The sequence below is a fragment of the Callithrix jacchus genome, chromosome 6 (assembly GCF_049354715.1).
Source record: "Callithrix jacchus isolate 240 chromosome 6, calJac240_pri, whole genome shotgun sequence".
Classification (NCBI taxonomy): Eukaryota; Metazoa; Chordata; class Mammalia; order Primates; family Cebidae; genus Callithrix; species Callithrix jacchus.
This window is the reverse complement of record NC_133507.1, coordinates 2,257,814-2,282,517: the sequence shown is the minus strand read 5'-3', so window position 1 is coordinate 2,282,517 and position 24,704 is coordinate 2,257,814. Positions and strand designations below refer to the sequence as shown.

General features: G+C 52.6%; 2 protein-coding genes across 9 annotated transcripts in view; both read right to left on the bottom strand.

The window, feature by feature from the left end:
* Nucleotides 1–648, bottom strand: part of OCA2 (OCA2 melanosomal transmembrane protein) — a 431,394-nt gene extending 430,746 nt beyond the window's left edge. For 2 of the 3 annotated variants that reach the window (XM_035306442.3, XM_078375671.1), the window contains exon 1: nucleotides 174–264. The gene's annotated coding sequence lies outside the window, so the exon portion shown is untranslated. Of the gene's footprint in view, nucleotides 1–173; nucleotides 265–517 lie in introns of those variants that run through there. The other variant, XM_054258175.2, reaches the window with a different exon arrangement.
* A 6,189-nt stretch (nucleotides 649–6,837) lies between these two features.
* Nucleotides 6,838–24,704, bottom strand: part of HERC2 (HECT and RLD domain containing E3 ubiquitin protein ligase 2) — a 206,450-nt gene continuing 188,583 nt past the window's right edge. For 4 of the 6 annotated variants that reach the window (XM_035303531.3, XM_035303537.3, XM_078375669.1 and 1 more), the window contains exons 84-93: nucleotides 20,801–20,988; nucleotides 19,863–20,060; nucleotides 17,535–17,618; nucleotides 12,274–12,415; nucleotides 11,949–12,143; nucleotides 11,061–11,173; nucleotides 10,223–10,413; nucleotides 9,213–9,318; nucleotides 8,762–8,974; nucleotides 6,838–7,796 (exon numbers count right to left, since the gene is read on the bottom strand). In XM_035303531.3, coding sequence (XP_035159422.3) covers nucleotides 7,524–7,796; nucleotides 8,762–8,974; nucleotides 9,213–9,318; nucleotides 10,223–10,413; nucleotides 11,061–11,173; nucleotides 11,949–12,143; nucleotides 12,274–12,415; nucleotides 17,535–17,618; nucleotides 19,863–20,060; nucleotides 20,801–20,988 — 1,703 coding nt within the window. In that variant the 3' untranslated portion in view covers nucleotides 6,838–7,523. Of the gene's footprint in view, nucleotides 7,797–8,761; nucleotides 8,975–9,212; nucleotides 9,319–10,085; nucleotides 10,141–10,222; nucleotides 10,414–11,060; nucleotides 11,174–11,948; nucleotides 12,144–12,273; nucleotides 12,416–17,534; nucleotides 17,619–19,862; nucleotides 20,061–20,800; nucleotides 20,989–24,704 lie in introns of those variants that run through there. The other 2 variants (XR_013536483.1, XR_013536484.1) reach the window with 2 other exon arrangements.

Genomic DNA, 24,704 nt, shown 5'->3' with positions numbered 1-24,704 from the left:
CTCAGCCGCGCCAGGTGGACGTGGCCCTCGGTGCACCCGGACCCTTAGGGGAACTTGGCTGGCTTCTAAGCCGCCGCTCAGCTCAGCCGGGCCGTGCACACCCTCCCTGCATGTCCCAGGCGAGGCCGGCTCCTCGCCTCCTCCCTCCTGACCGCGGAGCACCTGCCCTTTACCTGCGCACCCGCCGATCCTTCTCCAGGAGTGAGTTTAAGGTCGGAGCCGCTCTGGATGGTGAGCGGAGCGCAGGCCTCGAAGTGAGAACTCAGGGAGCTCCGCGCTCCCGCAGCGGGTCCCACCCAGGCCCGGCCCCGCCCACGGCACGCCCACTCGGCCACGCCCACCGCGCCCCCTCCGCACTCCTATCCCCCCACCCCATTACCCCAACCTCCACCTTTATCTCCCTCCCCAACCCCCATCCCCCACCCCCAACCTCCATCCCCCACCTCCACCTTCACCCCCCTCCCCCAACCCCCATCGCCCCATCGCCCCATCCCCCGACTGCCACCCCCCATCCTACCTTGGGAGCCGGCGGGCAAAGAACAGCCCTGTCTAAGACGGCCCAAGAGCGCTCTCCGCGGGCCGGCTTCCAGCTTCACCTCCGAGATGGCGGCCCAGGACCGCGGACAGGTTTTCCCTACACAAAAGAACAAGAATGGGACAGGCGCAGTGAATGTTCTGTTTCCTTCAGAGCTCTCCCAGCGGCCGCTCGGAGGCCAGGGCACCACGGTCACACCTGCTGACAGTCCCTCCTGCAACACACACACACAAGATACACAGACACACACAGATACACACAGAGAGAGATACACACAGATACACAGACACAGAGAGATACACTCAGACACACACACACACAGAGACACAGATAATACACAGAAACACAGACACAGATACACACAGAGATATAGATACACAGACACAGAGATACACAGAGACACACACAGAGATATGCAGATACACACACACAAGATACACAGACACACAGATACACACACAGACACAGAGATACATACAGAGATACACAGACACAGATACACACAGAGATGCACACAGATACACAAAGAGATACACAGATACACGGACACACACACACAGATACACAGACACAGAGAGATACACAGACACAGAAACACAGAGATACACACATACAGATACACACACACAGATACACACAGATACACAGACACAGAGATACACTCAGAGACACACACACACACAGATACACAGATAATACAGAGACAGAGACACAGATAGACACAGAGATATAGATACACAGAGATACACAGAGACACACACAGAGATATGCAGATACACATACACACACACGATACAGACACACAGATACAGACACAGAGATACATACAGAGATACACAGACACAGATACACACAGAGATACACACAGATACACAAAGAGATACACAGATACATGGACACACACACAGATACACAGACACAAAGAGATAGACACAGAAACACACAGAGATACACACACACAGATACACAGACACAGAGAGATACATAGACACAGAAACACACACAGAGATACACTCAGAGACACACACACACAGATACACAGATAATACAGACACACAGAGACACAGATACACACAGAGATATAGATACACAGACACACACAGAGATATGCAGATACACATACACACACACAAGATACACAGACACATGCACAGATACATACAGACACATACACAGGGATACACCCAGATACATAGATATACACACAGACACAGAGACATACACAGCTATATACACACACAGACATACAGATACACACACAGACACACACATATACCGACACACAGATACAGAGATACACACAGATCCAGAGAGTGATACAGAGACACACACAGATACACAGATACATAGATGGACACACACAGATACATAGACACAGATATACACAGATACACACAGATACACACACACAGCTGCAGTGGCCAGGCCCTGCACAGGGGTTGGCAGGAAGTGAGAGGCTCCATCCACAGCGTAACAGCAGAGCTGAGAGAGGTCTCCTGCCTTATAACAAAGCACTTTACACTGCGACAGGGTCGGGAGCAGGGACTGAGGATGTTCTCAGCATGGCCGACTCCGGGACACAGAGGTTCCCAGCCAGGGGTCTGACTGCAGGAGAGCCTGAGATCTCTGAGGCCACTTTCACCGTAGCGTGTGCAGACATGTTGGTTCAAACCACCTCGTGAATTAGGTGTGGACATAGCTGGCCAGCAGCCTGATGACCCCATCCTTGTGGGATGAGGGCACCAGGGAGCCTGTGACCACTGATGCACCCGTCCCGTCCCAGAAATGCCATCTCATCCTCACTCATGCACTTGCTCCCCCAGTGCCTTGAGGACACTGTCCCAGGGCGGGAAGGCTCAGGGGCACAGGGGCGGGGAGGCTCCCTGGGCAGGCAGAAGGCTCTTGGTGGGCAGGCAGGTCTGTGAAACGCCAGCCGGGCAGGCACTGCGGCCAAGCATGCGGTTCCCTGTGTCTCACAGGTCACAGATCTTTCTGTAACTGCTGAATGTCTGGGGAGGGAGCAACCCTACCCCAGCTCCAGGGATAGACTCTGAGTGGCCACAGTTATGGAGCAAACTCCACTTCCCTGCCAGGGACTGGCTCAGGTCAACCAAATCTATGTGTCCCAGCCCTGGGGGCAGCTGTGGGGCAACAGACACCCACACCGGGCACTGCCATGTGCTGTCAGTCAGTCCCCTTGGTTGTTGGAGTCAGGCCCAGATGGGGTTTCCTTTCCTGGTGCTGGAGAGTTAGCATTGCCTGCAGATGGCATCAATGGCCAAAGATGCCCTCAAGGGGCACCACGCTTCCGTTAGAAGTGATCGGGGGCAGCCTCAGAAGTGACGTAGTTTCTCTTAAGCTGAGCATGAAGATTTGGCTCCCAAACAAGATCTGATCATAGAATTGTACCTTTCTTGGTTGGCCCGGGAAATCCCAGAAGGAAATCCCAAAATAAGGCCCCTCTAAAAGTTCTTGGCAAACAGCAGCATCATTGGAATCAGACACGAAAGCCAAAGGTGGCTGCTTCGAGGCAGAGGGCTGGAAAGCAGTGTGGCTTTTGTGTACGTGTGTGTGCATATTTTATGTTTGTAGCTGACCCAGTGAAGGCACCCTTGGCCTCTTGCCCTGGACGGCAATTGTTACTCACACCACAATGGTCCAGGAAAGTCAGAAGGCCTCAGAATTGGGCAGGCCTGAGAGGCCAGGGAGGTGCTGCCTCCCCAGACCACAGCATACAGAGAGAAGAAAGTGCCTCCCAGCCCAGCCTCCCGCCCTGATTCAGGGGAAATCTGTCTGCATCTCCCCTTTAAGAAACCCTCCCAGCGGTCCCCAGGGCCACCTGCTGTGCAGAGTGTGCAGTCCCCAGCCTCTGCCCGTTCCTACCGTTCCTACCGTGGTTCAGCCCGCAGATCCTACGCAGATCCACTCCTGCCTGAAGCTGGCTTGGTTCAGCAAGCATTTTATCAAGCTCCCAGCTCCTGCGGGTCTGGAATTCCGAAAAGTACAGCGGAAACAGCTCGTCTGCACTTACTGCAGCCAGGGCAGTGTGAAGGCTGGAAACCCCTTGAGTCTGGAGCACCCAGAGGCGCACTTCTCACTCTGGGTGGGGCTGCTGGCTCCACCACCTGGCCCCCACTCCAGCTCCTGGACTTGACCGCCATCAGCAGAAAAGCAAACTCGAGGCGGAAACCGCCCAACTCACCCCCAATTCACCGCTGTGGCTTGCAAACAACGGCCACTGTGACTGAAGTGTCCACTCCCAGCACACATGGGTCTGTCTTTCCAGTTTAATGGTTTCTGCTGCACACATTTCTCCGTCAAACTCAGCTGTGTAACTTCAGGCTTCAGAAGCTGGATGAGAGTGAAAAGTTACACTAAAGATGACATGAACTGTCCTCTTGTGCAAAAATGAAGCTGTGGCCATGAGAATCACCACCCCTCTTTTCTCTTTTTTTGAGTAGGAATGAAGTGGTGTAAGAGAATAGCCCTCCAGTATTCTTTCAGTTTAAAAAAAAAAAAAAGGGCCAGGCGCGGTGGCTCACGCCTATAATCCCAGCACTCTGGGAGGCCAAGGGGGGTGGATCACAAGGTCAAGAGATCGAGACCATCCTGGTCAACATGGTGAAACCCCATCTCTACTAAAAATACAAAAAATTAGCTGGGCGTGGTGGCGTGTGCCTGTAATCCCAGCTACTCGGGAGGCTGAGGCAGGAGAATTGCCGGAACCCAGGAGGCGGAGGTTGCGGTGAGCCAAGATCGCGCCATTGCGCTCCAGCCTGGGTAACAAGAGCAAAACTCTGTCTCAAAAAAAAAAAGGAACACTTAGGCCTCCGCTTTAACTGCAGAAAGCAGAGACACCCCCCCACCCCGCAGGGCCGCCGTGTGGGGGCCTGGCCTTGCTGCAGCCCACCTCACTCTGGCATAACAGCTTCACTCTCAGGACTCTTTTATAATTTTATTGAAGATCCTGAGAGCTCACTCTGCAAAGCTCTCAGGATCTTCAATAGTTTTCATCTGTGTTTTATCAATCGCATTGGAAATTACAACTGAAAAAATTTAATATATTGAATACATTTAAAACAAAAGCAAACCCATGACTTGTGAACATGGACACAATTTTGAAAAATTATTTTCCAGAACAAAAAAAAAAATAGTGAGGGCCGGGCGCGTTGGCTCATACCTGTAATCCCAGCACTTTGAGAGGCCGAGGCGGGTGGATCCAACATGTGTAGTACTAGATTGTACATTCCAACATGTGTAGTACTGTTTCTTTACATAAGATCCTAACTGCAATTAGAATTTCTAATGCTTCATGCTGGAACTTATGCCCAACCTAATGTTTTCTGAGGCAAGGAAACAGTACCATGTACTGCTGCACATAGAAACAGTACTACACATGTTGGAATGTACGATTTTGAACTCCTCAAAATCGCAGGAGTTCAAGACCAGCCTGGCCAAGAGGGTGAAACCCCGTCTCTACAAAAAATACAAAAATTAGCCGGTCGTGGCAGTGGGTGCTTGTAATCCCAGCTACGTGGGAGGTTGAGGCAGAGAATGGCTTGAACTCGGGAGACGGAGGTTGCAGTGAGCCGAGATCATGCCACTGCACTCCAGCCTGGTCGAGAGTGAGACTCCGTCTCAAAAAACAAATAGAATGGTATTGACGCTATGATTAGTCTCTCTGTCTGGCTTAGTGGAAGTGTAAACCAGTAAGTGTGTAAGACAGGCCTCAACCAATTCAGAGGTTGATTTTCCCACAGCTGAGAACACGCCACAAGCCACAGCAGGATCTGTGTCCAGAACTTTTTCCAGAGAGTTTTGAAGGTTTCAATATTTAAAGGGGAAAAAGCAGGAGGGGAAGGAGCAAAGAACAAAAGGGAGGAAGGGTAGGAAAAATCAGACAAGCGGGCACACACTCGTTTGGCTCACGTGCTCCAGGGACCGCAGGGCGCAGAGGAAGAGTTGATGCATTCATCTTCTGCTCTGCAGATCTGCACGTAACATCAGATAAACCCAACCTCGAGTCAAGGAAGAAGCCAAATGTGCACTGGTCTGGGAATGGGCGGACGGACAGTTTCCAGTCTCCTCTAGTCTCTTACGGAGCGATGAGCTGTGACTCTACATTGTCTGGTGGGGGAGGCACCTGGAGAGAGGCCCATTTAGGCGCAGAATGGAAGGCAGCCTGACTGTTTCCAAGCTCACCCTTTTCCTTTTGGCAGCGTAGGCTTCTGGGTGGAGGTTTTCCTTTGCTTTCACAGACAACAGCCGAATTCTCATTTGTTTGTGCAGCGTACATCAAACAAATGTCTTGGTGGAAGGAGGTGAAGAAAATCTGATCTCACAGAGATATAGTAGGAGAGGGAGGGTCTCATGGACACCTTGAAGGGGCCTCAGGAAGCCCAGGCGTCCTCAGAGAACCCATGTTCTTCTAGAGGCAGAAGGCAGTTGCCAGCCTGATGTGGGGGTTGGCCAATGGAAAGTGGGTGGAGGGGACAGTGCAGCTCTGGACCCTCTTCCACCTGTCACCAGCATGACATACACGCCCGAAGCCAGGAGAGGCGTGAAGTCCAGCCCCTCCTAACCGCAGGCCCAGGGCTACTCAGCTGAAGCCAGCCAAGCCAGGCACACGTGTGCTTCTCACAACTTCGGGGCAATTCTGTTACGCAGCAAAAGCTGACTACAAAAGGGTTGGTGATATTAACGAAAGCAATACCAGGACACCTTCTGAAAGTTTTGATGCTGGCATTTACCAATTCAGCCATGGAGAGCTTCTCAGGAAAAAAGAAAAAAAGAGAACCCTTTCCCTCTTAGGATCTTCTATGCCAGTGTTATACACTGCATCCCTGAATAAACTGTCTCCCAACGTGAAATACGTAGTTTTGCCTCAACCTCATCCTGTTCAGCTCAAGTTCTAATGCATTAGACCTGTCAGCCAGTTTTCCCAGCCTGTTCTCAGTCTGACCCTTTGCAGAGTGCGTGCCATACACAAGCAGCCCAAAGCCTACACCACGGCTGCCTGGACCGAGGACTCAGCCCAGAAGGCTGTGCAGACAGACAGGGCTGGGGAGGGAGCTGGAGGAACCCCTGAGGCTCCAGAGCCTTCAGCCCTGGCACCAGCTGATCCCCTGGAATCTTCCTTTCTCCTAATGAGCACTTCCTTCTGACTTGAGGTTGGTTTTTGTCATAAACAAAACCTATACTTGGCTGAAATCTTAACTACGGCTGTATCAAGGACTAACATGTTTTGGTTGTAGCACACCCACTGGTGCTAGTCTAACTGGTTAAGAAAACTCAGCCTACACTTTTATGACAGATGTTTTATTTATAGGGAATTAAAATTTAGGCATATACATGACACAAACATTATATATAGTACACTTTCCATGATAGAAGTTACGACGCTGTCCACAGAAAGGCCTCAGTTCAGATGACATACGCTGGAATCGGACACGTGGGAGAGGGGACACTGAATGGCCTTCCAGTTTTTCATGTTGGTTTAAATATCCTCGGGATGCGTTCAAGTAATGCTGATCATTTAATGTTCAAAAGGCTTTCAACAGATTCAGGGTAAAATTCATTGAAATATTCGTAGTATGTTTTGTTACACAGTTATTTCCAATATACAATCAAGACGACTCATGACACTTGAAAGAAGAAAGAAAAGAATGGATTGCACCCACAAGTAAAAAGGCTTTATTCATTTCTGGGGTTGCTGCAATTCGGTATTCATAGAAACATTTACACACTTGAGTCAACGCAGTCCTACACGTAATGCAGCATGACGGGTGCGAAGACCCTTGTAAGTCGAGCGTCCACAGTGTTCCATGCGTGCAGGCAGACCCTCCTGTCCTTCCCATCAGGGGCAGTCGGTCTCTCCACCCTCCTCCCACCCGGCTCTTTCCGCTCGGCTGGTGCTTCTCGAGTCTCCACAGCAGTGCGCGCTCCACCGCCGGGCTCAGGCTCTCGTATCACAAGGACGTTCCCCGCCTCAGTGTCCTGTTAAATAATCCTGCGTCGAGTCCGAAGCAAAGGAGTCCACGTCCTCGTTGTCCGAGTCGTCGCTGCTGCCGTCGGCGGCCGGCTCCCCCGTGAGCGCGATGCGGGCGTAGTCATCTGTGTCTATGGACTTGCAGAAGTGGATGGCGTACTTGAGCTTCTCCTCCAGCACCTGCTTGCAGGAATACCTGGGCAGCTTCAGCAGGAAGAAGCAGGTGTAGGACTCGGGCAGGAAGTGGTCTGGAGGGTTGTATTTATCCAACACCTGAGCAGAAAAATGAAGTGGTCAGAGACTGAGCACAACTGCGGTCTGCGTTACTGTGCTCATTAGACTCTTCATTCTCACAAAACCATATTTTATGCTAAGAACAAAGTAGCAGAAAACATCACCTGAGCAACTTCAAGAATAACAAGCAGCACCTAACCCTAGAACCTGGAGTAAGAACCAGCATCCTGTTACGGAGACACCGCTCTCCAAGGTCACCCCGGGAAGAGGGCCCTGCGGACACGGGTGGACTGGCTGGCGGAGGGAGCTCTTCACGAGTCCACCAGCCCAGCCTTGGCCACTACAGCCTAAGATACTCGGAAAGAGCAAGAGTTACGAACAAAAACTAAGAATTACCGACCCTCTAAGATAAAAAACTACACGTTCTCCACGGTGGCGCTGAAAGGCACCCACGTTTCTAACCCTGGCAGAGATGCAGGTCAGGCTGTGCCAGGCGCGTGCCGGGAGCAGTGGATCCCATCGATCCATCCGCCCGGGCACTGCCGCGAGGGTCCCAGTGGAGACAGGGGGCATTAGGCCATCCCTCTCAGTGACCCAGCAGGTCCGTCGAGCTTGTTTCTGACCATTGGCCCAAAGAGTCGGAACCCACAGCAAAACTCCTGTCTCAATCTGACGAGCAGCCTCATTGTTCTCGGTATATAGCATGTAACTTAGTGACTCACCTAATTCAGCCAGAGAACTGAATGAGTGCTTTACATGTGTGTGTCTGAAATCCAGAGCGGCCTGACAGAGCAGTGGTGTATTCTGGAGATGGCCAGATACGTTTTTTAAAAACAGGTAATGGTAACATTTTCAGCCTTCACATCAGAGAAGTTGGATGTTTTGCATTTTCATTTCCAGGAAGACACCAGAGGCCTGTTTTCCTGTGTGCTGTGGGACCCTGCTGAGGAGCTGGCCACGTCGGCTGACATGAGCCCAGGCTGACAAGCCAGCCGAGAGCCTACCTGAATGACGAAGTCTCGGCCCCGGAAGTCGGCGATGGTCCTGGGCAGTCTCGTCCGGCCCCAGACAAAGCGAAGAAAGAGAGAGCGCTCAGTGTTGGAGAAGGACTCCATCACCTCCCAGAACCACTGGATCAGTGACGCGGAAGGCTCGATGCCTTTGTAGGTTGCCACTGACTTGAGAAGATGCAGCGGGATGTCAGGGCTGCCGCACACCTGCGGGAAGATGCCTGTCAGGGCCATGTGATGCCTCCCACCCTGCCATTTCAGCAAGACTCCATCACGCTCCCTCTCCACACACCAAGGCCTGCCTGAGGTGGGGGGATATCTGGGGTCCCTGGGGGGACACACACACAGGGCAAGGTTCTGACTCAGAAACTAACTAGTGACACTGACTGGTGGGCCAGCGGGCACAAGGCGGCTCCAGGGCGGCCCACCCTGGGGGTCAGCATACCATTGTCTCCAGTTCATAGCCAGTGAACAGAGAGAGGAGGGGGACAGGAACCACGCGGGCCATCCCTTCACGAACAGCAGCCACCTGCTCATCAAATTCATGGAGCCTGGAAGAAAAAACTCACTTTACACTCTGTCTTCAGTGACACTGACTTTGTCCTGCTCACACCAGTCCTTAGCATGCAGCCCTGTGGCCACACACTTCCCAGCTGGGAGGACGAGGCACAGCTTCAGAAGGCAGCGCGTGCTTAGTGGCCCAGCACTGCAGAGCTTCTCCCGACACTGAGTTCATCCCGTCCGGTGGTCGCAGTGCAGCCTAATGGTCACTTACATACACCCCAAGGCACCACCCTCAACACCCACAGGACACTCCAGGAGAAGCCAGCACCAAGAGGGAAAGACGTGCCTCTCTGCCCCAAGCCTGAGACACCGTGCTGACCCGCAGCAGACACAATACGGGACAGCACCACGCAGGACACGTGCCGGGACCACCCCCACCAGAGCCCCCAGGGCCCGCCCACCACAGGGGGCCTCATCCAGACACTTGAAGGTGCTCCAGAGAACACAGGACAAGCGGTGGAAGCTGCGGGTGGTGGTGCTGACCTCCCAAGCCTGCCAGCACTGCAAGGCCTATGCAAGTCACACCTGGACACCTGGCAAAGGCTGTGTCACACAAGCCACCTGGAGGGACTGAGACAGCAGACGCAGCCCGGTCCCAGGGAGGCCAACAAAGAGAGCACACAGGGGCACAAACAGTGGCCTGTCCAGGTGCAGTGCCCCCAAAGGGGTAGACTTTCTTGCTCTTGGTATTCTGATTAGAGCCTGGAAGTTTGGAGCATAAATACTGACCTTGATCACAAAATAAGCTTCATACCTACAGTTCAGCAACAGCCGGAGCCAAATCCATGACTTCCCTGTGTATGACACCCCTGAAAACACAGATGTCCACGCAACCATCTTCTGCTACTTCTGCTATTCACGTCAGTGCAGCAGAGACAGAGGACCACCCACCTGTAGTTTATTGCCAGCCGCACGTACTCTGCGCGGTTCTCCAGGGTGATGTGCGTGTGCTTAGAGCTCAGCTGGATGTCCTGGCCGCTGGCGCTCGGCACTGTGAAGGGCAGGCTCATGGCCTCAAACTCCTCTGAGGTGGCTTCGTTGTCTCGGATGTACATGAGTCCAGGAATAAAATCTTTGTCGACCTTTCCAGGAGAAAAAGAAAGCCCAAGTGTCGACTCAGGGCTGGTCTCCATCCCAGACCCCGGCCCACCCAGCGCACTCTGTCAAGCAGGAACTAGGGTCAGCCTCACGTGCACCTCAAGGCTGCAAGTACATGGCACACACCGAGGTGTAAGAGGAGCAATGAGAGAGGACTTCACCCAAGGAGCTCAATGAAGAATCCACAAGTCAGCCAAGTGCTTAAAACTAACCACCTAGAAGTTACAGCAGCCGGCTAGCAAGGGTTCCCTCCCTGCAGCTGAGGCACGACACAGCCATGGGGGATGGCCTGGCTGTGGTCACCCCAGAACAGAGCCTCTCCTGCAAGCCTGACTCACGGCCCCTGGCTGCCCAAAAGCTCAGCTTCTTCACAGGAGAGGCAGTGAGCTTCCCTCTCTGACAAGACAGAGTATGTTACAAAACATCAGAAAAGAGATGGTCTACCAAGTTCTAGAAGCAGACTAACCTCATAGCCACAGACCTTTGCTACTCAAAGGTGGTCCACAGCCAGAAGCCTCCACGGCACCTGGGCAATGACGCAGGCCAGAGCTCACAGCCTGACTGGCCCCCAGAACAGACTGTGCCTCTTCACAAGACCCCAGAGGCCCCGCCCGCCACCCCAGGGAGTTACCTCACTGAGGTCCGCGATGGTGAGGCTCATCCCAGCCAGCTGCTTCCAGACAGGCTCGGCAAGGCTGAGGCTCAGGGGACTCCCGGTTCGGATGGCAATGCCCAGCAACACACCTGCTCATTCAGAACACAAGTGGCAGAGGACGCTTGAAAGGGACGGCCAAACTTCCCACTCACTCACACACGCCACCAGCAGCAGCTCCATGAGGAGGCCTCAGAGCCTCCAGAAACAGCAACATCCAGACCCCAGGTGTAGGCCCATCCTCAAGACGGCCAGTCCTGCTCTGAATCTGTCGTTTCCTTCTGTACCTATAAGCCTCCACCTCCTCACATTCTTTCCACACAATAGTTTAAGCCACAGAGGCCAATTCCTGTTCTTCTGACAGCAGAGAGCTGGAACTTCCCCACAGGGGTGTCCTCCAGGGAGCTACAGCCCCACCCAGGAAGTGCGGCCGTGGTGGGACACTGCACACCCTCAGTGGGACAGGATGGGGGGGGTCAGGCTGAAGACCCTGCCCCTCTGATCCCAAGTCTCAGATACACTGAAGATGCAGGAACAGCATTTCACACCTCCTGTGTGCCCAAGGCAGCCTCCAGGCCTCAGCACGCGGCCGGGGCTGTGCACAGAGCCTCCCATGGCCCCCCACTGTCAGGCCCCCCACTGTCAGGCCCTCCGTGCTAGGCACGGACGCCAATGGCAGCTTGTTTGCTTCCATAATGTTGGTGAAATGTACAATCAACATTAAAAGTCACTTTTACTGATGAGTGTCAAAAGCTAAAAGCAAATATTCATGACATCCACCGTCACTCCTAGGACAGATGGAATACTCTAATTCAAGAGGAGGCCCAGTCTGCAGCCACGCAATGCCAAGCAGCCGGGGATGCTCACCCAGGAAGCGGAACATGCTGCTGTGCACGGGTGCCCTGGCAGCCGGGCTGAGCAGGTAGCAGTCTCGGTTGGCCCCAGACTCGTCCCTCCCGTTGGGCGTGACGATCAGCAGTGGCGTGAGTCCGTTCTGCAGCTCCTCGCAGATCTCAGCAATGGACTCGCTGTAGCCACCCCCACAGTCATCCACAGATTCACCTGCAGGGAGAAGCAGCCACTCCGAGTCCCTCACACAGCCCTGCGTGAAGAGCCCCCATGCTCCCGCACCACGTGGCCTCTGTGCTTCCCGTGGGCTCAGGCGACCACCCGCAGGGACACGAGTTCTCACCCACAAACTTGACTTTCCAGACGCGGTGAGGGAGGAGGAGGCTGTCGGGGCCAAAGGAGCTCATCTTGGCACACATCTGCCCAAAGACAGACTTGGTGCCGTCGGGGCCGGCCAGCCCACCTTTGCTCCTTGATCGTTTGACCTGCAGAGGAGAAAGCAAGCGAGCATGAGGCCCCTGCCGCAGCAGGAGCACACGGCCAGGATGTACGGTGCTGGCAAGTGCTCGAGGCGGCGGCACCGGACATGGCCCCTCCCCGGTCATGCACCTGCTTGCAGGGTGCTCGACTCTGAACATCCCACTAGGCATGTTGCCTGTGACATGCCCAACAGCCCTCAGGACTAGTGTGTCTAAACAAACACACCTTCCAACATGACTCATGCCACCGCCACACCCAGAGCTGCAGCCCAGCAGCACCACATGGGCATGGACATGGTGAAGCAGTGGCTGCACCACCCCACACGCAGCTACTACCTCACCATCCTGCCGTGACCTCACAGAGTAAGACACCAGGAACTCTAAAAGCAGCTCTCCCGGCAGACCAGAAAGGACTCCGGTGCTCGAAGACTCAACCCAGTGGCCCTGAGACTGAAGTGGACAGAGGGCCTCAGCCGGGACCACCACTCCCCCTGCCACAGGCGCTTGATGCTCCCATCCCTCATCCAACCCTCGGGGCCACTCAGCCTCCCCGACACAGGCAGTCACTCTCTCTGCCCATCCTTCTCATCCTAAGCTACCATTCCCAAAGACATCAGAGCCGCAGCCCTAGGGCCCTCGCCACCGTGGGACCTCGGTGCACCGGAGGGCGGCTGGCCAAGCATGTGCGTCAGAATCATCTGGGAAGTCCAGTCTGAAAGGATGTCAGAAAGAAAAAGCGAAGAAAAAATTATCCTGAGAGTGTATTTTTATGGTGACTCCTCCAGTGAAGTTCTCTTCATCTTTAGCTCACATAAAGTGAGCTCCAGGTCGAGTTTAAACAACTACAGCACAGGTTGCCATAACCAAGACTAAAAATACAAGAACAACGACAAACATCACAGCTGCCTGTAGATGGAACTTCTCTGACCTTTACACTCGGCTAGGTTCCTGCAAACCTGCCCCAGCTTTTTAAGGCTCCACCACACCCAGAGGAGACTGAGCTATGGAAAAGAACAGGATGTGTCCCATGTCAAGGCTGCTGAGTGAGAGAAGAGGCATGCCAGCTCCCTGAAGCCCACAGGGCTGCCTCCCTGCCCGATGGCACCCAGTAGGAGAAGCTGTCTGTGCTCCAGAGGCTGCAGAAAACAGCAGCCATGCAGTGCAGCTATGGCGCTGGAAGGAGACAGGCCCTGCAGCACAGCTCTTTCTCTGCTCAACAGAAACGCCGATGATTTCAACTGTCTTTAGTCAGAATTCCCTACATTTTCGGAAATGTGCATGCGAGAATTCTGTAATAAACGCTAAAGCATACAAAAGAATTTTCATGTACTGATGATGTTCTGATCCTGCTGTAAAGATGAATACAGTTCCCAACAAACAAAACCCTCCAGGAAGCTGACCTGTGTTCTGGTGTAAGACAACTGTGAGAGCCCCTCCCACAGCGTCCCTCAGGAGGGGCCATGAGTGCATCGCCACAGCCCTGGGGGCAGTGCTGGAGGCCCCCGTGCAGACTTTCTGGCTCCGTGCTGGTGTCCTGTGCACACCTTGAATTCCCCAAATGTTTTTCTCCATGTTCTGTTTTTGGGCAGAAAATCACTTCTATTTCCACGTTTGTGGAAAATATCCTTGCTTCAGGAGGCGCATGCTACCCGGGACAGGAGGGAGCCTGCCTCTGACACCCAGGGCAGTGGCTGACATCAATCCACACTGCACACTAGGCTGAAGGGTGTTTATCTGATTCTTAGAAGGCCTGAGGCCAGGCATGGTGGCTCACACCTGTAATCCCAGCACTCGGGAGGCCGAAGTGGGTGATCACCCGAGGTCAGGAGTTTGAGACCAGCTTGACCAACACGGTGAAACCCTAAAAATACAAAAAAAAATTACTCAGGCGTGGTGGTCTGCACCTGTAATCCCAACTACTCAGGTGGCTGAGGCAAGAGAATCGCTTGAACCTGGGAGATGGAGGTTGCAGTGAGCCGAGATTGTACCACTGCACTCCAGCCTGGGCGACAGTGAGACTCTGTCTCGGAAAAAAAAAAAAAGAAGGGCTGACATAAGCTGTTTTTTGTTTGGTTTTAGGCGGGGTCTGGCTCTGTTGCCCAGGCTGGAGGGCACTGGTGTGATCTCAGCTCACCACAACCTCTGCCTCCTGGTCTCAAGTGATCCTCCTGCCTCAGCATCCCCAGTAGTTGGGACTACAGGCTCCCGCCACCATGCTGGGCTAATTTTTGTATTTTTTGTAGATTCAGGGTTTCACCATGTTGCCCAGGCTGGTCTCAAACTCCGAAGCTCAAACAATCCATCCTCATCAGCCTCCCAAAGTGCTGGGATTACTGGTGTGAGCCGCCGCCACGCCTGGCCAGAAGGACTAATATAAATTTTGTTTTTTCAATCGCATATTGAATATTTTCACAACACAAGCTGGGGATGGCAAGGTGAGAAGGAAAGAGGTGTTCATCACGTGACGACTTCTTAAAATTTTCAGATGATACAAACACAGAAACGAGGGTGTTTAACCTGCATCCTCGTTAATCAAAGCCTCACTGACGGCCAGAGACCCCAGGCTTGAACACCCACCCTGAGAGCCCCCAGCCCAAAAAGTCTGTGTGAGGTTTTGAGGGAGGTTCAAGTCGAGGATCACTCAATTACTGGGGTTAGAAAACACGGAAGCCGTCAGCTGGCCTTGCTTACAAGCTACGGTGCTTATGACACAGAGAAAATAGAAGTGACCATCGAAGGTAGGGAAATAAAAGCTTTTTTATGAACCTAAACAACCTATTTATGTGAGGACACGACTGACACAGCCTAGCATTAATCACTCTGACGTCAGTGAAGAGACCAGTTCCATCAGTGTGGGCACATGAGCTGTCCAACAAAGGACAAGAGTTTCGTGTCTTAATTCAAAATGCCCCCAAGTATAACTCTAGTCATGTAATCCACATCAGGGTAAAAATCATGTGTTAACGCAAAGGTACAGGAACAAAGGATTTGTTCTTCATGGCTCTCTGTGTCTGATCCAAGAGGCGAGGCCAGTTTCATTTGAACACTAAATGTCAAGTTCTGCACGCCATCCCCACCAGTGGCTGAGGTTCTTTCTTTAAATTAATTGTTTTTAACTGTGAATTTATATACACTTGAACGAGTATAAACGTAGAAATGGCCTACTTGCCATTTTTTTGATTACTGCCCACGAGACAGTATTAGTAATTCCGGGGCAAAGAAAACTACCATTGGTGGGGAGGGTGTGAGGACAGTGGGAACATGAACTGTTACAACCCATAATCGAATGCATCATCACACCGTCACTAGGCTTTTGACCCAGTCCACCTCTCGGAATTTAATAAAAGGGGTGACTGAAGACACGGCCACAGATGGCACTGCCTGTACCACCGTAAAACAGGACACGACCCTGCAAGAGAGGAGCTAGCTGCAGGCCGCTGCCCAGCACAAGCAGCCCACAGAGCCTACTCCATGGCAGGGAGGAGCGCAGCAAACTTCAAAAGACAGTGACCCTGCCTCGGCTGTAGCAGACAGACACACGTCTCCCAGTGTCACAGCAGACACACACACACCTCCCCATTTCACAGCAGACACACACACACCTCCCAGTGTCACAGCAAACCCACACACACACCTCCCCGTGTCACAGCAAACACACACACACCTCCCAGTGTCACAGCAGACACACACACACCTCCCAGTGTCACAGCAGACACACACACACCTCCCAGTGTCACAGCAAACACACACACACACCTCCCCGTGTCACAGCAGACACACACACACCTCCCAGTGTCACAGCAGACACACACACACCTCCCAGTATCACAGCAAACACACACACACCTCCCAGTGTTACAGCAGACAAAGACACATACCTCCCAGTGTCACAGCAGACATAGGCACCCCAGTGTCACAGGAGACACACACACACCTCCCAGTGTCACAGCAGATATAGGCACTCCAGTGTCACAGCAGACACACGCCTCCCAATGTCACAGCAGACACACACCTCCCATTGTCACAGCAGATGCACACGCCTCCAAGTGTCACAGCAGACACACACACACACACACCTCCCACTGTCACAGCAGACACACACAAGCCTCCCAGTATCACAGCACACACACACACCTCCCAGTGTCACAGCACACACCTCCCATTGTCACAGCAGATGCACACGCCTCCAAGTGTCACAGTAGACACACACACACACCTCCCACTGTCACAGCAGACACACACAAGCCTCCCAGTCTCACAGCACACACACACACCTCCCACTGTCACAGCAGAGACACACACCGCTCCCAGTGTCACAGCACACACACACACCTCCCAGTGTCACAGCGCACACACACACACCTCCCAGTGTCATAGCGCACACACACACACACATACACCTCCCAGTGTCACAGCACACACAACCTCCCACTGTCACAGCACACACACACACCTCCCACTGTCACAGCACACACACACACCTCCCACTGTCACAGCGCACACACACCCCTCCCAGTGTCACAGCACACACACACCCCTCCCAGTGTCACAGCACACACACACACCTCCCACTGTCACAGCACACACACATCCCTCCCAGTGTCACAGCACACACACACCTCCCACTGTCACAGCAGACACACACACCCCTCCCAGTGTCACAGCACACACACAGACCTCCCAGTGTCACAGCACACACACACCTCCCAGTGTCACAGCACACACACACACACCTCCCAGTCTCACAGCACACACACACACCTCCCAGTGTCATAGCACACACACACACACACACCTCACAGTGTCACAGCACACACATACACAACTCCCAACGTCACAGCAGTGGCATCACCATGCAGGAAGAGGGCTGACTTTATCCTCCCATTCTTGCTGAGCTGTGTTTGTGCTTTTGGACTATCTGAGATAAATCTTGATTACTTCTATATAGAGAAATACATGGACACTCCTGGAAGCCCCAGCACATCACATACAGGAAGCCCGCGAAAACGAGGGTGGCACCTGCTCTTTAAAGCTGGGGTGCACGAGATGGCAGGCTACGCTCCCAGTGCTCTCGTAAGCACCACGTGTGAGGCGGTGGGACTGGAGAGGCACCTGCATGCGCTACCTGGATGCGGTTCAGCTCCACGACGGGGCCGTGCTGGCGGTCTCGCACCATGGTGGCTTGCACTACTTTTCGGAAAGCCGCCTCCTAAAACACACCAAACAGACAAAATTCAGACTGATATGGAAAGCATCCCTCAGGGGGAAATCATGCTGCAGTTTTGTTTCAAGTCTGTTTTGAAGACGATGTTCTCAAGAACAGAAAACGGCCAGTTGTTCCCTTTCTCAAGTTGTGAGGGAGCAAGCTGGCACTGAAGCACACAGGGACAGACGGCAGGGCAGGCAGTTCTCTCAGGCAGCTGAAAGCAGGGAGGGAGGGCTGGAGCCTGGCAAGCACCTGCTCTGACTCAGGTCTCACAGTCAATATCTGCCTGCCAAACACCAAGTCCACCAGTGCAGGGACCGATGTTAAATCGCTGACTGCACGCAGCCCCCACAGGGCCAGGGAGCCCTGTAGATCCAGCCAGACCTTGGGTCGGGACAGAAAAGACAGACCAGGGAGGGGAACAAGGTCCTGGCTGTGATCACAGCAAAAGAAACCAGGAGTGCCTGGGGTGAAAGACAGCAGGGCACAGCCGGACAAGCGCCGCAGGGAGAACCGGCCATTCCCCAGGAGGGGCAGGTCGGCCAGGCCCACAGGGAAAGGGCACGGGATGCAGGGCGCAGCTGTGCCAATGGAAGGGGAGAATAAAGGGTCAACAGGGGTCTCAGCTCTCTTGGCCAAGAGGGCAATCATGCCTTCTTTCTGTCAGGGGTGGGCTGTGGGAGCACAAGGGTCCCTCAGAGGAGGCTGAGCCCCTGCCCAGGTCAGTCTAAGAACTTCAAACCCTGAAGGCAGGAGGTGAGGGCCCCAAGCACCACAGGACATGCAGAAAGGGCATCCTGGAGGCACCCCAGCCCCATGCCTCTTGCACAGCCCAGCTCATCCTGCTCCTGCAGGCCCCGCCTGGACCCCAGGGCAGCTCCCCTCCACAGGAGGACTCCCCTCTTCTCCCAGTCACCAGCCCGCCCACCTTCCTGGAGAGTCCTTTTTGGTGCTCTGGATCAGAAGTAGTAACACCCACTCTCTGCGGCCAATCCTCACCACACCCAGGACCAGACTGAGGCTGCCTGCACATTCCCTGACCATAGGCACCTTTCAGATGCCCTCAGCACTCCGCTGCTGCTGCCCCCCGCCCCCTGCCCCCCACCACACACGCCCCACTCACGGCCTGCACAGTGCTCGCACAGGCCCAGGTAGGACATGCCATGCCTCTCACTTTTCTTTCCTCTCTAAAAAGAAAGGCTTTTTTCCTCTTCACTGCTTAGTATCACCTCTACTTTGAAGGACTAAAAAAAATGAAGGTAAAATTAATCAAGTTTGCTACTTTTTATTATTAAAAAGTAATGGAATTACGTTTCCTACCCATTTTACCTGCCCATGATTTCTTCCTGCCTCTCATCAGAGAGATCATCTTTCCATTAAACCCAAGACTCACCTAGTCTACCCTCAGGCACACGTGAAAGGAAGATGAATAGGCCAGTCCTGTTCAGCAGACATGACTGTGGCCAAGTGGAAATAAGCCAATGCTTAAAAAGTAACCTGCTGGGACAGGACTCCAAAACATCTAAATCTTATTAAATCACAAAAACGGACCACAAAATACAGAATAGAATCACAATCAGGACTAGCGTTCCTCAATCCAATTCTACACCTTTTCCCTACAGAGATGCCCCTCCTGTATGATAATTAGCCCCTTCGAGCTCATCTTGCCAAGCTGCTTGCCAGAAACTAACCCAACTTCTAGAAAGCTCCAATTATTAGCAACATGTACAAGTCAAAAAGTCTGATGACTTTCAGATGCCCTCACTCACGACTGTGTTATTCACCACCTGCCAACTCTCATTTGGCCAGCAACCTCTACCACATTCAGGCAGGGACTTAGAGGGAGGCTGTCTGTGACTCTCGGACTGCTCTGCTGGACATCCTGGGAGAAACTGCCTGGTCGCCTTCCTTCCTGTGTTAGTGGGGACCTGCCATTGTCCCCACAAGGCCAGGCAGGCAGAGAAGGGCCACAGGAACAAAGGCGTAGTGTAGGAAGGCCCCACCTCGTCCTTCCGGAGAGGCAAGAGTCAGACTATGAAGGAGAGACACAGCACCATAGTGTCTGTCGTTTTTGTCTGTTTTCTCATTGATATAAAGTACCCAGAACATGGCCTGGCAACAGGAAGCACCCCGTCAACATTGCTTCAGAACAAGCTCTATTCGCTGTCACATTCCCAGTCCCGGAATTTTGTTGGGATACAATGTACTGAAGATACCAGTTTCCCCTAGAGCCAAGACTGCCACTACCTTTCCCTGGGATATGAGAATTCCTCGGAGGGCGTCAAACCCCACCGAAGGCCCCAGTCCAGTCTCGTCGAGCCAGCCCTCCAGGTCGAACATGGGGATGCAGGGGCAGAAGAGCTCAGAGATGTGGTGCAGCAGCAGCAGGCGGTTCCTCAGCGCGGTGATGGGGATCTCCTGCAGGTGATTGCACTCCATGGGGACCTGCAACACGGACACGGCCTTCAGCCCATGGGCACAAAGGCACGGGGCGCCACAGCGTGGCAACTGTTTCAAACACAGAGAAGCACTGTGGTTTCTGAGTTTCGTTTGCAAAACCTCACTGTGCTGCTTTTTAAAATACTGTTCTGGCCAGTTTGACTGTAAAAAAATATATACACACAAATACATTGACTAAGAAGTGTAAGGCATGTACTATCAGAACAATTCGGTGTCATTTATAAGACGTAGAACCGAAGGTCATACACACTGTACACACACAGGTTGGCTGCACAAATATTAATGTTCTTTTTCTTCTGAGACAGGGTCTCACTCTGTCACCCAGGCCAAAGGGTAGTGGTACAATCACTGCAGCTTCAACCTTTGGGACTCGAGCGATCCTCCCACCTCAGCCCTCAGCTGCCCGAGTAGCTGGGACCACAGGTGCACACTACTACACCCGGCTAATTCTGTAGACAAAGAGTTTCACTGTGGTTGTCCAGGCTGGTCCTGAACTCCTGAGCTCAAGTGATCTGCCTACTTCAGCCTCCTAAAGTGCTGGGATTACAGGCATGAGCCATCACAACCAGCCAAATATCATGGTTCCTAGAAGCACCATTTGGTTAACATTTACTGGGCCTGAATTGTTTTCACCAAGAAGCCTCTGTAAACACCATCACAACAGGATGCAGCATGTGGCAGGAGCACACTCTGCTCGCCCCAACTCACCCCGCCTGCCGACTGACCTGTGCGGGGAGCTTGCCAGCGCTGGTGGGCTTGCTGGTCGACCAGGCAAGGGTATGTGCTGAGCCACAGGCCACACGGTTGACCTTCTTTCCCTGAAGGGCAGCTACCAACCGAGGCCTCTGGATGGCATTGGTGGTTCCATCTCCCAGCTGTCCCTCGTCATTGTCGCCCCATGTATAAACCTCACCTGAATGAAGTGATTTAGAATCAGAGCCTGTACAAGGGCCAAGAAATGCATAGCTGCCAATGTCTTCCCAACACACAGTATCAGTGCTCCCTGCCCTTTGGCTGGGTGCTGACAGTCACCTGAGTGTCAGCTTTACGTATGACCTACACATAAGTACTCCGAAGAGGCAAGTACTTCCCAGCACTCCCACAGCCCCTGCTGGCCACCAGACCCCTTTATGAGAAGCACAGGACTCGGGTCTTAAGCCCCAACCATGAGTTCTCAGGACTGGGCACGCCGCAGCAGTCCTCCATCAGAACAATATTGGGACATGCAGCAATATTCCAACATCCCAAACTGCTCTTGCATGTGAAACAGAAGAGCAAAAGTCCATTTTATCTATTTTATTTTTTTAAGACAGGTTCTCGCTCTGTTGCCCAGGCTGGAGTAAACTGGCACAATCATGGTTCACTGCAGCCTCAACCGCCCCAGCTCAAGTGATCCTCCCACCTCATCTCCCAAAGTGTTGGGATTAGGGCATGAGCCGCTGTGCTGCGCAAAAAGGATTAGATAAACAAAATGCAGGTTTTCAAAATCAAAACCACAATGGCCATAATAATAAAAAATAAAAATAAAAAAATAATAGATGTTGGCATGGATGTGCTGAAAAGGCAACAATTTCATTGCTGGTGGGAATGGAAACCGGACCCGCTGAGCTTTTTCCCCACTAGAGGGAAAAACCGAATACCCCATGATAAAAATTAAACCCAAGCTATCTGTGAAAATGCTCTGTGACTGAAGGCATTTTCCTTGCTCCACTACAGAGAACAGTGTGGAGATTCGTCAGAGAACTGAAAGCAGATCTACCATGTGATCCAGCAGTCCCACCACGAGGTATCCAACCACAGGAAAAGAAGTCATTATTTGATAAAGATACTTGCACACACGTTTATAGCAGCCCGATCAGCAATTGCACAAATACAGAACCAGCCCAAAAGCCCATCATCAGTCAACAAGTGGATAAAGAAAATGTGGTATATAGATCATGGAATCTACTCAGCCATAAAAAGGAATGAAATGATGAAATTGACAGCAACCTGGATGGGTGTGGAGACCATTATTCTAAGTAAAGTAACTCAGGAATGGAAAACCAAACTGTGTTCTCATGCGATGAGGGTGCAATGGCATGAGAATGACACAGTGAACTTTGGAGACTCGGGAAAGGGCAGGAGGGTGAGGGAAAAGGCTGCAGAGCGGGCACAGAGCACACTGCTTGGGCGATGGGTGAACCAAAATCTCGGAAATCACTGAAGAGCTTAGTCATGTAACCAGCTGTTCCCAAAAGACTTGTTCATAAAAATTTTAAAGTAACATCAAAAAAGAACACGCAGTTTCTGTTCATATCCTCAACGTAAGATTCACCATTCATAAGCATCAGCACACTTTCAGTGCACCGTGTGGGACCTTGACCAGGAAATACCACTGGAAAACATTCTGAGGCAAGGTCCCTGGTGACTAGATGAGAAACAAGGTTCATGTCACCTGGAGACACCAGTGGGCACTACTCTGGAAAAGTGTGATGCCTGCGTGATCAAGGGCAGTGCCCCTGCCCTGCCCCTGCCTGCTCTCCACAGGTTGGTCCTAAAGCCACGAGGCGGGTGTCACACACACAGGCTGAAGAGGACTTCTCTGCACAGATGCAGCCGGGCAGAGGGAGTGTGTCCACAAGAGTGAGGAGGGCTTCCAACCAGGCGCTGGCTCCGAGGGGATCAGCCAAGACCCCCACGTGTAAGGGGAGGAGCAAGCAAGGATGGGATGCTGGGTATGCACGGGGGGAGTGGCCAAATCGCCAGAAGAGAAAGGAGCTGCAAGGTTTCCGAGGGAAAACTAGAATGAACCCTGTGGTACCAAACTGGAACTGGGGATACTGGTGGGAACTCATGGTTTTCAACACACATGCAGATCCAGGAGGAAACATCGCACATCAACCGGGGTACTGTTTACATAGGAGGCCTCCTCAACAGCAGCGAGCACACCCATCACCCAGACCTTGTCTTCTCAAGGTCATTCTCCTCCACGGACGCCAGGGATCCCTGGAGAAATGGGCAGGTGGAGGCTTGGAGCATGGTGGGAACAAGAGAACGCTGATCGTCTTCTGCCAGAGCAAGGAAGTGCCCCCAGACAAGGGGGCACACGAAAAGGGGGCAGAGCCAGCCAAACAGAGCACAATGTGAGCATCGAAATCAACAGCAAAAGACTATATCCCAATGAATACATTAGGACCCATGATTCCCATTCAGATAAAACAAATACATGAACAGTTCAAGGCTGCATGAGAAAGAAATTCTTACATAGATTCAGCATGTCCCTACTAAACATTTGTTCATTACAAAGAACGTTCACAGTGAAAAGCATGGCAGACAACAAGGTGAACAAACGACCGAAGTGAGCAAGGAGACACACTGCATGTCACCTGTACAGATGAGCTGTGACGGTTAGAGACACACCACCCAGACCTCCTGCAAAACACCAAAAAGCCCGAATGCAACAACACGCTACAAAGTAACTGCTGTCAAGCTGCACGACGGCGGGGGACGTGAAGCAATGATGCCAGGCGCTCAGAGAATCATGGGACAGAGGGTACAGCTCGCCAGCTGAGTGGTCTGCAGTGCGCCGCAAATGGGCGTGGGCACCAGGTGCAGTGGGGAGCGTGAACTGGCTGGCTGGATGAGTGGCGACCTGTAGAAACACTGGAACACTCAGGGTGCAGCAGCATGACAACAGTCACGCTCATGTGGACTGGGATAAGGAAGGTCCATGTAACACACTTCCAACCAGTTTGCTTCAAACTGACCGTGATTTGTCTCAAAATTTGAAATAATTAATTAAATCAAATAAAAAGTTCTGGATAAAGAACAACAACGTCCTTCCACTAGAGGTCAGAGCAGCTGCTCATTCCTACGTAAGCCTCTTCCATCGAAGAAATGATTAAAGGGTACACGTTTACATAAGTCACCGAAGCCTTTAACGAGGGGCACAGTTTGTGGGAAGGCCATGTTAATGAAAGATGGCGCCCCGTTCTCCACGGCTGCCATACACATCCCCACCGCCCGACTGGCTTAAACAACACGCACTTAAGATACTTCAGCTCCGAGGGTCAGAAGTACTGCATGGGTCTTACTTCCCAGAGTACCCAGGGGAGTTTCCTTGACAGCTCAGTTCTCTGTGGGACTGAGGTCCAGCTTCCTTGCAGGCTGAGCTATTCCCAGTTTCCTGGCCTTGTTCCTCCATGAAAGCCAGCCACGGAGGGTAGAGAGCTCTCCGACTTGGAAAATCTTTGTACCACCTCTTCAGTCCCATCTCCGACGAACACTCCCGCCGCCTTTTCTCATCAAATGGTCTGTGTGATTACACTAAGCACACTCAATAATCCAGAACAATCTCCATATCGTCAAGTCAGCTGATTCACAAACTTTATTCGACCTGGAAAGTCCCTTTTGCCATCGTGTGGGGATTCCCCAGACGGCCCCGATGCTCATGATTCTCCAGCACAACTCACAAGACTTAGCACACACCCCTGCTCACAATTTGTGTATTACGGCAAGAGGACATACAGCAAGACCAGCACAGGGGTGGGGACCTGGGGCGATGTGGTACGGAGGTAACCAGGCGCAAGCTTCCAGAGTCTTCTTCCACAGGAGCCACAGGACAAGCTTCACTCCCCCGGAGTGAAGCTC